Source organism: Triturus cristatus, chromosome 4_1 (genome assembly GCF_964204655.1).
Source record: "Triturus cristatus chromosome 4_1, aTriCri1.1, whole genome shotgun sequence".
In the NCBI taxonomy this organism is placed as follows: domain Eukaryota; kingdom Metazoa; phylum Chordata; class Amphibia; order Caudata; family Salamandridae; genus Triturus; species Triturus cristatus.
The window spans coordinates 803,852,430-803,864,728 of NC_140585.1; the positions used below are offsets into that span (position 1 = coordinate 803,852,430).

The 12,299-nt window shown below is 42.2% G+C and overlaps 1 protein-coding gene across 1 annotated transcript in view; it reads left to right on the forward strand.

Moving 5' to 3' along the window:
* Positions 1–6,007: 6,007 nt before the first annotated feature.
* RASSF3 (Ras association domain family member 3) overlaps positions 6,008–12,299 on the forward strand; it is a 530,473-nt gene continuing 524,181 nt past the window's right edge. The window contains exon 1 of the mRNA XM_085653413.1: positions 6,008–6,420. Within this exon, the coding sequence (XP_085509539.1) occupies positions 6,015–6,420 (406 nt within the window). The 5' untranslated portion in view covers positions 6,008–6,014. The remainder of the gene's footprint in view (positions 6,421–12,299) is intronic.

The window sequence follows — 12,299 nt, forward strand, 5'->3', positions numbered from 1 at the left end:
TACCAATTAATACAAATTATTTACCAATTAATAATTAATCAACACACAATAAATTTTCAATACCAATCAATAATTACTTAATAACAATTAAATTACTTCCCACCTTATTCCCCTATAAACCCACAACCCACTACAGAAGTAAAACGCAAAATTAAATTAAAAATAATTAATAATTCCTAAAAATTATTATTTAATGTACTATAATTAAATTACTTCCCACCCTAATCCCCTATAAACCCACAACCCGCTACGGAATTAAATTACACAAAAATTAAATAACATAAAATTCATTACTTTAAAAATATTCAAGCATGCATTCCAAAATTAATACATGCTTTTAACACATATACTAACACTTAAAACACTATAAAAAAAATCGATATTTTTAACAACTATATTATGACTGTCGATAATACTTACTTCTATATTATGTAAATCGATATTTCTTACCTGATTTTCGATATTCTTCACCACTATATTTTGGCAATTCGATATTCTGTCCATTCTATATTTAAAACTCGATATTCTGTCCAGTCGATATTTTTTTTCTCGATATTATGACTGTTTACCGTAATGACAGTCCTTGACCTTTTTTGAGATGCCCGGTACTCCACCTAGTACCTTGTAACTCCCGGTCACTTCCCTTCAGGGTAGCTTCTTTTTGTGTACAATATGTTAATGCTGAGCACTTGATCTGACATCACTTGCAGAGAGACATTTCACCTTTTCTTCCTTTGGAGCACCCGTGTTGAAAAAAATATCTGTTTGAACTGTCTTATAAAAACTTTTGTGGCAAATGCGTATATTTGTTCAAGAGTTCTGTGTTGAAATTGTTGTCTTTGCGAGAATACACTCAAGGAATCCCGGATTCACTATTAAGAGAAATCAATGACTGATTCTGAAGATACCACTATTGACTTTGCTGCAGAAATATTTGCGCGTTCATGCATTTGATTACTTTCCTGTGCCTGGTGTCATTTGATTGGGAATTGACTGGAATGAAGCCAGCTGTTACACTAAACTACAGCATTGGGAAGAACTATTCGTTCTTGAGACATGTTCAGACTTGACCTCGCAAAAAATGTTGTCAATGCAGCTGATGTGCTTTTATCCCGAAACATTTATATTTCAAATTAATTTCTTTCTTTTTGTCATCTGGCAAAAGATGAGTCATATGAATGAATGTTCTAGCTCTGTCCAGAAACATCTGAATTTGAAAACAGAACTAGTGAGTTTTATACAGAACAATGATATATTTTTATAGGGCAAAATCGCACACATTTTGTTTGTATCTGTGGTAGAGGTGGGCAGGCTGACGAGAGCTTATGACATTTCCAAACAGATCTACAACTTTGCAGATCTTTTGTGATTTTTTTTTACATTAGCCCTGACATGCTGCCCTTCTCTGCAGCACGGAATACTCCCACCATATGCTGTTGCTAAGCAAAGATGCTGTTTTCAGAAATGACGATGGAGCTGTTCAATTTAGTTGTGGTGAAAGTGGAGGTCCTACCACATTTTTCAGGGTGACATTTTCTCCTTGGGTGGGGTGTGTTACTGTGTGAGCGAGTCAGCTGAGGAAGCTTTCCATCAATAGCAGTAAGTTCGGGTTCCTGGCTATGGTCGCGCTAGTTGGAAAGAATTAAATCCTCCCTCCCTCTCTCTCTTGCATTAAAAATGCATCAAAAGAAATGCATTACATCAGGGTAGCCTTTAGTAAAGAAACCTAGATCCATCTTTGTCTGTATATGTGTGTGAATATGCAGCGGTATAAAAACCCATATATCACAGGGGAAATATTTCATGGTTGCCTAAGAAATATGGATTTCATCCTCATAATGACTGTCCCTAAAACGCTCAGTAGAGCTATAACATTGTCATGACTCCTAGGGTTATGCGGCATGGTGGACCAAATTATGCGGCATGGTTATCTAAATTATACCATAAAAAATCAAAATTATGTTGCACATTCTCTGGCAATATCAATCCTATCCATTTGAGCTACTAACAACATTTTGGTAAAATCTGCAAATTTTGGGTTTACCCTTCCTAGGGTGACTACAGCAACACAAAAAGATGATGGACGGAATGCTGGGTATACCCAGACGTGGGTCCCATGCTCACTATGCCATTGGATTCAAGCTAGCCTGGCTGATACCCCAAAACTGGTCCCAGGATGCTTGTTTCCGGTCCGGGGGGGACCTGGCCTGGCAGTTCTGGCTGGTGTGTTCCAATGGGGAGCAGGGTCAAAAGTAATTTGCATGTGGCTGGGTGAAAACTGGAATGGGATCGTTAGCAAAAAAAAACAATGCATTTAGGCCCAGATCTCTGTACTGAGGGTGAATGTTTGACAATGTTCAGCATTCCGTCCATCATCTTTTTTGTAGCTCTAGTCACCCCATGTGGGTCCCATGCTCACTATGCCATTGGATTCAAGCTGCCTAGCTGATGAGGGGTGATACCCTGAAACTGATTTCATGATGCTTGGTTCCAGTGCAGGGAGGACATGGCCTGGCAGTTTGGGCTGGAATGTTCCCGTGGGGAGCAGGGTCAAGACTGATTTGCATATGGCTGGGTCCAAACCGTAATGGCATGGTGAGCAAAAAAACTATGGATTTAGGCCCAGATCTCTGTGCTGGGGGAGAATGTTTAACAATGTTCAGCATTTTGTCTATCATCTTATTGTGTTGACACAATATCTTACTTTACATTTAAAAAAAACAAGTTCAGAAAGTCACTGTAAAAAACAGTGGTTAACCGATATTATAGTTAGGTGAAAATATCAGTTAAAAAGTAACATTTTAAATTTAAAAAAACACTGTAATTCACCAGTTATAGTTTATTGATCTAACTAGATTTTTGTTTTAACTGTAATGGGAAATTGATGTTTAGGGACCACCTTTCCTCCTTTTTTTAATGGGAAATTGATATTGTGAAAGCCTACCTTTTTATTGGCCCCTGGTTGATGGTTCAGCACCTAAACTGAGCATGAAGGAGCTAAAGTGCATGAATTCTTTTTTTGGGAAAGTGTTGTGCAGATTCATTGAACGGCGACATAGTTATTAATTTTCTAAGTGCAGCTTCACCACTGTGTTCTAATGAACAACTAGAGTGCTAATATTCTGTATTCCTGACAAAAGTGTGGCACACCTGAACACCATCTTGATGGAATCAAAGCTGTAAAACTGAAAGCGTTTCCTTTATAAATATATTAAATTAGAGTGTTCATTTTGTCATAGCAATTATGGTTAGTGCTCTAGAAAGCTAAAACAAAGTGCATTTCTATAAATTGTCAAATATTTTCCTTATCAATGTCAGAAAAAAAGCCTGGTATCTGGAGTGTAACATATACTTCTAGCAGCAGCAGCCTGTCAATTGATTCCCCAGTGTTCTACTGCAGCTTCACCGCCGTGGTCTAATGAACAACTAGAGCGCTAACATTCTGTATTTATCACAAAGGTGTGGCTCTCCTCAAAGTCGTTTTGTTGGAATAGGAGCTGTTGAATTTAAAGCCTTTCCTGAGGAGCAGGCCGCAGTAAATGAACTTTGAGATGTTAATGCAGGTTAAAAATAGGAGGGCATTAAGGAAGAAATAAGCATAACAGAAAGGATTTCAGGACCTTCCTGAAGGCAAGTTGTAAATCCAGGTTTTTGATCTAAAGTTAAAGTTGATTCCAGGGCCTGGGTCCTAATATTCAGATTGTACCCCTTTCAGCACATTCTTATTTTATCCTAAGTAATTTTTTATTAACTATGTGCTTGTGAGCAGAGGGAATGGGCAGGAATATAAAAACTTAACAAGGTGTCCAGCCCAGACTAGTTGAGCAGGAATACAAGAGCCTAAGTGGGTGGCCAGCCCATATTAGTCAAGATTACAGAAAGGTCTATGCGTCATACATAGGCATGTAAATGTGATCCTCTCCTCTACAGCGAGACAGGTTCCTTACAGGCATGAGACATACAGTTATATTGCTCTGGATGACAAATCAGCTGATGTATTTTGCACCTGCTGCAATTTTGCCAAAGCATAGACCAGAAGCTTCTGCTAGCAAATGTTCCTGAATAAATTAAAGATGCTACTACTGTGACATTTAACTTTTCTGGGGGATAAAGTGGGCACTATAAACTTTTAATCTAAGATTTCATGGAGACATCTGGATCTGAGATAACATCCTGATGTTCAACCTTTAACATTAGTGTTGGTGCCGCTCACTTGCTCTTTGACCAATGGGAGCCATTCCACAGATCTTCATCATTGTGAGTTAGATGTATCTCCATCTTAATTGTACATTGAGAATGAGGTAGCTGTAGAGATATTATGTGATCTCTGAGAATGACCCAAATGAAGGTAGGATGACATTGTCGGCATCCACCACTCTTATTGGTTCGTTGGATTAGGACCAAGTAGCCAACAGAATCCAAAGTGGTAGAAAGGCCAAAAAAGATCACTCTGATTGCACCACTTACAATAACCCATTGCTATTACAAGTGTTTTTTTCTGCTCTTCTCGCAAGACAAACCCCCAATTGTTGTAGCTCAAGCACATCTGACGCCACAAAAAAAACAGCAGACAGTTCTTTCTTTAAACGTCTTACACCGCGTTGTTATTGCCTTTTCCCGTTTTTCGTCATTCTGTTGGGTTCTCAATATGGGTATTTTTTTTTAAACACATGCTTTAAATGTTGTGACATAGGCAATTGCTTTATTAGCTCCTCAGATGTGCATGCAATAAAATGGTATGTTTATAGAATTTTGCAATAGGACTAGTCATATTGTTTATAATAGATAATTGTGTGGACATATGTTATTAATGTTATGACTAACTGGCACAATGGTTCTGAACATACCATCCTCCTTTATCATCATTTATGAAGCGAGCTTAGCTTTGAAAGCAGTAGGGTCCTCTTTGACCCGTATAATGGCAACATCAACATTAGGGTATTTTGATGTCCTGTCGAGGAGCAATTTCAGATTAAAACTAGGGAGCTTGTAAGATTTGTAAAAATTAGGGAGGTTTTAAGACCACAGCACATATTATGCAGGTCCTAATCCATGTACAATACTGGAATTTTTTGGTAAACAATTGAGGCGTGTCCGATAATGAGTGGAGCACAGACATTTGAGGTCAAGGTGAGGGAAAGGGCATGCTCAGCTCTTTCTTCGCGCCTCCCTTTCCTGTCCCCTATGGCCATACAGAAGGACATGGGAACACAATCCCTGCCTAATTCTGACTTTACTTGACACAAGTTTCATAAGCACTTCTTTTCGTTATTAGAAGGGCGATTTTATTCACTTTCTTCAGGTATTGTGTTTGTCGTCCCATCAGAATATTCACTTTTCCTTATCTATGTTTCTGTACAGTTGTTTTTTTACACAATAGCTCAATAAAATAAATGAAATCACAGAAAGTGAAAGATGTTTTTAGATTATGATAGTAACTATTTCAATTTAAAAATCGGTGGACTTGCCCAGTATTTAACAAAATATTGGTTACAAATTTTATAATCCTATTTTAGGTCTCAGCAAAAGGGGGGATGTGGATTTCTATCGACAGGAAAAAAGGAGAAATGTTTTTGAAAAGCACACTCACAAGGCGAGGAGTGTGCTCGAGGAAGCACTATTTCCCAGCCCGTGTAGCCTCAGGGTGGGAATAACCCTTTGAGGGCACGAGGTCGCCAAAGTCAAGGCCTCAATGTCTAACTCCAAGTATGAATAATTAAGTGATGTATTGTATTGAGCACACGTAAACAGGTTTCTGAGTAGATGATAGATGTGTTGAAGTGGGGGGGGGGGGGGGGGGCGGACCATTGCAATTTTAGACGCTTTTCATGTAAATTGAGGCTACCCTTGAGATACATTTGGGGGCTTTGCAATGTGGGGAATCGAATGCATCGGGGCCGTGTCCAGACCTCACCCGGGCACGAATCCGCCGTGCACGTCTGTGCAGGTTTGGTCCTCAGCCCGGGGCACTGCTGTCACTCTGCTCGGAGAAGGAAGGCGGCAGTCGCAGGTGGATGGAGGCGGAGCCGCGGCTCGGCTGCTACCGCCTCCCGCACCTCTCCAGACCGCGGACAGTTCGTCTGACTGGTGCACCTGACATGGCGGCCTCCCCCGTGCTCCGCCAGTGGAGGAGCCCCCCGGGGATCGCGCCCTCACCTCCAGGAGGAGGCAGAGTGGCCGTCACCGGGCCGGCCCCCCTCGGGCCCTCCCCGCCGGGGAAGACCCCCGGACACCGCCGCAGGGTGCTGAGGGCGCACAGGCCGCCCCCCGATGTCAGGACCATCTTCGAGCAGGCGGGAAGCGAGAGTCAGGAGCCCGCAGGCCGAGGGGAGGGACACCGCTTCAGGAGTGAGCCGGGGCTGCGGGCCTGGTGCGACTTGTGCACGAGGTACATCTTCAGCGGCAGCCTGCGCTGTGCAGGTAAGGGCACGAACTGGCTGCCTACAGCCTTCCAACCTACCCGTTCAAACTGCTTAGCACCCTAACACTTTGTGAGGTCCAGCTACCAGCACTTTAGCTGACCAGCATCTGATACAGATATCTGTCTCCTCCATACCACTTGCTCATCCGTACTGCACTGAGTCCTTGCTCTCTGCTACCCACCCGTCCTCTGCTGCTACTCGCATACCCCTTTTAACACCCCTACTATCCTACCCCCTGATCTATTCCCCTCCCCCCTTCTATTCCCTTCTACTTTTGCTTCAACAGCCAATTCATGCAAACCAAAAGAAAACAACAGTGATCAAAAGCTTCATTGATTTCAATACTTAAGTGTGATTTATTAATATCTTATTTAAGATTTTCAAATATATCTCTTTGTCTATATCTAAGCTGATGCATATTTCGAGAGGTTTGCTTACTTCATCTGATCAGAACAATTCAATTTCTTTTTAAATGTTTCAATTTAGTTTTAGTTTCAGTATCCAGGGCCACAGTGAACTCAAATTGTTCCGTGGCCTGAAGTTAGGTAGGCAATCAATCAACATTTGCATAAGATCGTCCACTGTTCATCGACATGGATAGCTTTGACTTTAGTAACTTTTTATCCATTTAAACTAGAAATTGTTTTTTTGTTAAAATCAGCAGATTATGAAGGAGTTGATGGATTATGTGGCAAATGGGGTAAATTAATAATTATGCAAAAAACTCTGTAGTCGCAAAATCGAAAGGACCTGGTTATCCGCGACTAGGCAGCTTTAAAAATTGAACGTTCGGTTCTCATTCCCAAATTAACAGTTTGTGCAAATTTAGAGAGTGGCAACTCTTAACTCCAGATTATGGGCACTTTAGCAATCTATACATATTGGCCAAAGGTTTTAACTATTCCTATGTACTGTCTTACCAGGGCTTGGCCAAATCACCCCAGATAAAAATGTTAAAACCAGCCCCTCACTGCCAGAGGCCTTGACTACAATGTGGTTGTGGAACATAGTTGGATGATGGAAGCCCATTCCTGTTCTGAAAGCAGTTCCCTCACCTTCAGTCTACAAAGAAAATGCCAGAGTAGAAGAATAGGTGGTCTGTCCCTACGGTGATGGATCAAACCCAGATCTGTTGACTGGGTGTGAGTGTTTGATTGGTTCTGATGCTCCGTCCATCACCACCCCCTTTTGTACCGCTTTGTTCGCCATAAGTTGGCAGGGTATGCTCAGACGTGAGTCCCTTGCTCATTTGCCACTGGATTCAAGCAAGCCTGGCTGAAGACGGCTGAAATGCCAGAAACCGGTCCTAGGAAGCTTGTTTCCGGTCCAGGGAAGGCATGGCTTGGCAGTTCGGGCTGGACTGTTCCCATGAGGCACTGGGTCAGACTGATTTGCATATGGCCATGTCTGAACTGGGGTGGCAGAGTGGGCTAAAGAACGGTGATGGATCAAACCCAGATCTGTTGACTGGGTGTGAGTGTTTGATTGCTTCTGATGCTCCGTCCATCACCACCCCCTTTTGTACCGCTCTGTCCCTGCACCATAGCCCGTTACCTTCCTTCCACCTCTTCTTCTTTAGTAATCTTCTGCTCATTCCTGCTACAATTCGTCTGTCTACTCAACTCTACTCCCCTTCATATGCTTAAGAACAGTATTCTCACACCAACCACTCACCACAGCCAGCCTAATTCCACCTGTCATTTCACTCTCCAACTACCTGCTCACCACTTGCACCATCCTACTACCCACTCATCACTGCTACCCTACTACTACATGCACACCACTGTCTGTATGACTAATGCATACATGCGCACCCCTTCCCACCACTAGTATCTGCTCACTACTACCCGTGCTGAATACTTGCTTGCCACTTAAAGTGCCCACCTAACACTTACTGACCATCCTTCTACTATAGATAAAGACACCCACTGGTCAGATGACTCCTACCTTCCTACTACCAATAGAAATACCCAATGGCCTCTGGTTAGTTTTTTTTATTATATGTATTTTTAAAGTGCTCACTAGGCAGCAATGACGTTTCTGAGCTCTAGAAAGGGGAAGGGACTTCCAACAGAGGGTAACTAAGCTGTTCATTCAGTGAGCTGGGAGATGTTGAATTAGTCTGAACTAGCCTAATGCTCGATGGAAAAGGAAGGTCTCCGGTCCATGGGCATATTTCCTCAAGCACATCTCTAGGCAGAGGCCGGCAGCCGCTCATCTGTTGAACTCGACGGGCAGCGCTAAGAATGTCCATTTCACTTTGTTTAGATCCCTACCTGATGACTCCCGCCCAGCTATAATTCAAATGTTTATACATCACCATTGTTTTCCTTTGGTCTGCTTGTGCGCTCCTTGAGGACTGGAGCAGGATTACTCAACTCACCCATGTGACCACTTCTGCCGTAGTCTCAGATTGAAGGAGTAATAGAGGCGGGATAGCTTACTCCAGTATTGCGGTCTCTGGGTGCAATAGCTAGCAGAACTCACAGGCCTGCTGTAAAATGAGTGACATTGCCACCAGTCTGTTGATATATTTACTGTTCACCATCTCTTGTGATTCACCCTCAGCAGGTCCATGCACGCTGGGCCTTATTTGCTCATTTCTTGGCAGGTGTCTTTGACAACTTAACAGAAAACAGTTCAAGCGAAAGTTTATTCAAGACACTTGCTGGTATCAAAGGCAAGTACAGTGTCAAACGTGGAACTAAGAGCTGTAAAATCCCCACTATGAACTTCTCACAATCACCATCCAGCAGTCACCATCTATTGACCAACTTTAAGCAGCAACATCCAATGCCCGATTCACTCCACGACCACTGACAACCTTGGCTCAAGTTTCTGTTTTCTAGTTTCATGTTGATTCAGTTGTATGCACATGATTTTTTGGACATTAGACCTCATATGTCCAGTAAGAAAACAATAAATGTTCCAAGATACATTTGGAATCTACTGAAATGCTCTCTATAGCAATTCAGTAGGTGTCAAAGACCCATTGTACAACTGGATTCAGTATAAACAGTTTGTAACTAGTGAACTGGAGTTTTCGCATTGGCCCCCAACCTTCCTTCACCCGGCTGCTCCTGGAAAGGAAACCAGCTGCTCACCGGTGCGCAGCAGCCTCGGACTTTGCTGACCATTGATAACTTGGTATTCTAAACTCTGGTTTGACTTGCCTTGTCCTGCTAAACACAGTTGTACATCATCACCTGACCATCTAACCATCTCCGTATCTCCATATGCCTACTAGTACCTTCTACAAACTATCAGTGTATCCGCTACTGACCACTTCCACAGACACATGCGCGGTCTCACAGAACAGCTAATATCACATGATAACTTCTAAAGAGTACCTTGTTTTGCATTCTTAAAAACGAGTCATCTCATGATAATCTGACCATCATAGTCCTAAAAACTGTGCCCATCTAACTGATGTCTTGCTTTGAGCATCTAAACAAAGTCCTCCCATATGTTCCCTGAGGTCACCTAAGCATCGTATCTGTCACATTGGACCACGTTACCACCATAGCCCAAATCACCTGTGGTCATTTAATACCTTATGATCATCTAAGCCTTTCTAAACAACACCTTCCTGCCCATCCTGCCCATCTATCTTCTGATCACCGGCTGACCAATAACTCAAGGACTTCCTATGGCCTGAGACCATTTTGGCCTGAGGTCTATTTAACATTATTTTGTCATTAGCTGAACTACTAACCAGCATCTCATTCCATCACTTGTCAACGATAAAATCTACACATTATCTTTAACCACCAACACAACATGTTTGTGTCTGATGCTGACCACTTAACATAATTGTCCTGTCTGCCACCTGGCACCGTTTAACAGGTTTGTGCCATATGACCATGTAACAATCACCTTTCCATCACCTGGGCCACCTAACCCACATCTATATGTCATTTAGACATAAACAACATCAATGTCCATCTATTTATCTTATTTTGCTCAAATGTGAATATTTAACTTACAAGCACTTTCTATCTGTTACTATCGAACCTGAAACTTCTTGCCAAATCCTTACAATGCCGAAAAGACCGTAAGTCACTCAAGTTCAAGTTTATTTATTGTGTCAGCTTGACATAGACAGGCCATGCAATATACATAGCGAATGTACATACTTTTACAGTGAAATAATATACTTCAATGGTTAAAAACATAACAAAAATAAGCCATGCCGGTGCTTGACAAATAGCCAGCTCTAGAATACAAATATATGAAAAAGTACATTCAGTAAAGCTGATCAGAGAGTGAAAATTAAGGCACCGCACAAGTTACTGAAAAAGCCGCCAGATTGAAATAAGACAATGTGAAAGTGCTTGCCGTTATGGCCCTGCTACGAAGAAAGTGCTAGTGCCTGAGTAATTGAGCAGTCCTTGAAGCGTTGGCTCTGGTACGACCAAATTATTGCAGCCGGCCAGAAGTACTTCTGTTGCTGGATCACATTAAAGATTTTATACCTTCCAGGATTCGCGTTTTGATAGCCCCATAGCTCTGCCCCATACAGGTATGCGGCAAGGACTTGTGCTCTATAGGCTTCATGATGAGGAGGTAATCAGTCTGCTCCCCTGGCTTCTGGCAAAAGTAAGTACCCCGCCAGCATTTTGACTCAAAGTCGCCCCACCCTTGGGTGGGCCAGGCCAACTTGGAGTCAAACGTTACTCCTTGGTAATCGTAGTGGTCGACACGATCCAAGGGTGTTCTATAGATTTTTCCTCAGTTTAGTACTTCCTTTTGCAAGCATGTATTTTGCTTTTGCAGTATTAATCTGCAGGTCCTTATTGTTGCAATAGTTTTCGAATACGCACAAGAACTTGTGTGGCTAGTTCTGTACAAGACAGAAAGCAGCGTGATCAGCAAAAGCAAAGTTGAAATGTTTTGGTTCCCACAAACTGGAACATGAAGATTTAAGGGCCCCAGGTAATCAACGACACCATTGATGAAGATATTAAACAAGGCTGGTGCTCGTCCACATCCTTTGTCTGACCCCGATGTTTATGCTAAAGCTTTAGGTAACCTCGGCATTTGAGCCGTACCTGACCTGTGAGGTGTTATTGCTCTATAATTCCTTGATAGCGGACACTAGGTGTGTTGGTCATCCCTGAGCTAATGAAGTTTGCCAAAGTAGCTCACAGTTTAGTGTCGAAAGCCGGTTTAAAGTCTATAAGAGTCGGGTATAGTTTTGACTTTTTGAAGCGGGTATGTATATTTCAGACAGATATTAAATAATCTCGTTGCCTGATTGCTTGTGAGGCATTAATGATCCCATTTTCACTCAGCCAGTCTTCTGGGCGAGTATGCAAAAGCCTAGCATATATTTTCCCCGCTGCATCGAGCAGTGAAATTGGTCGGTAATTATAGGGGTAATTTCGAGGACCTTTCTTTTAAAGGGGAACAATTAGTGCTGATTTTTCCTGGAGCAAAATCGCATTGTACACTGCAGTCAGTATAGGTACCCCAAAAATGAGCTCCGATCTATATCTATCTGCAGGAATCTGATCAGGACCTGGGTCCTTGTTTTGTTGCTGTCTGAGGATTGCTAATCCTACTTCACTCTTAGAAAATTCCTTATTTGTTAATTCACCTTCTGACATCATTAATACTGGGGATGCTTCGAGTGTCCTCCGTAGGACAGTCGTTATTCTTGTGTCCTTCCTTCCCCAATGTTAATCCCACAATAGTAGGTGTTCTCCGATTAGGAAGACTATACAGCGTGGAAAAATGGTTAAACCAAGAAACAGGCATAATAATATTTTCCAACTGTCTTGGGGTACCTTGTGATCCAGACCACACTAGTTCCTATAAGCACTTGGTGTTCTTGTTTCCTTGGCTTCCATAAATGCCTTCCAGGCCTGTACTTGG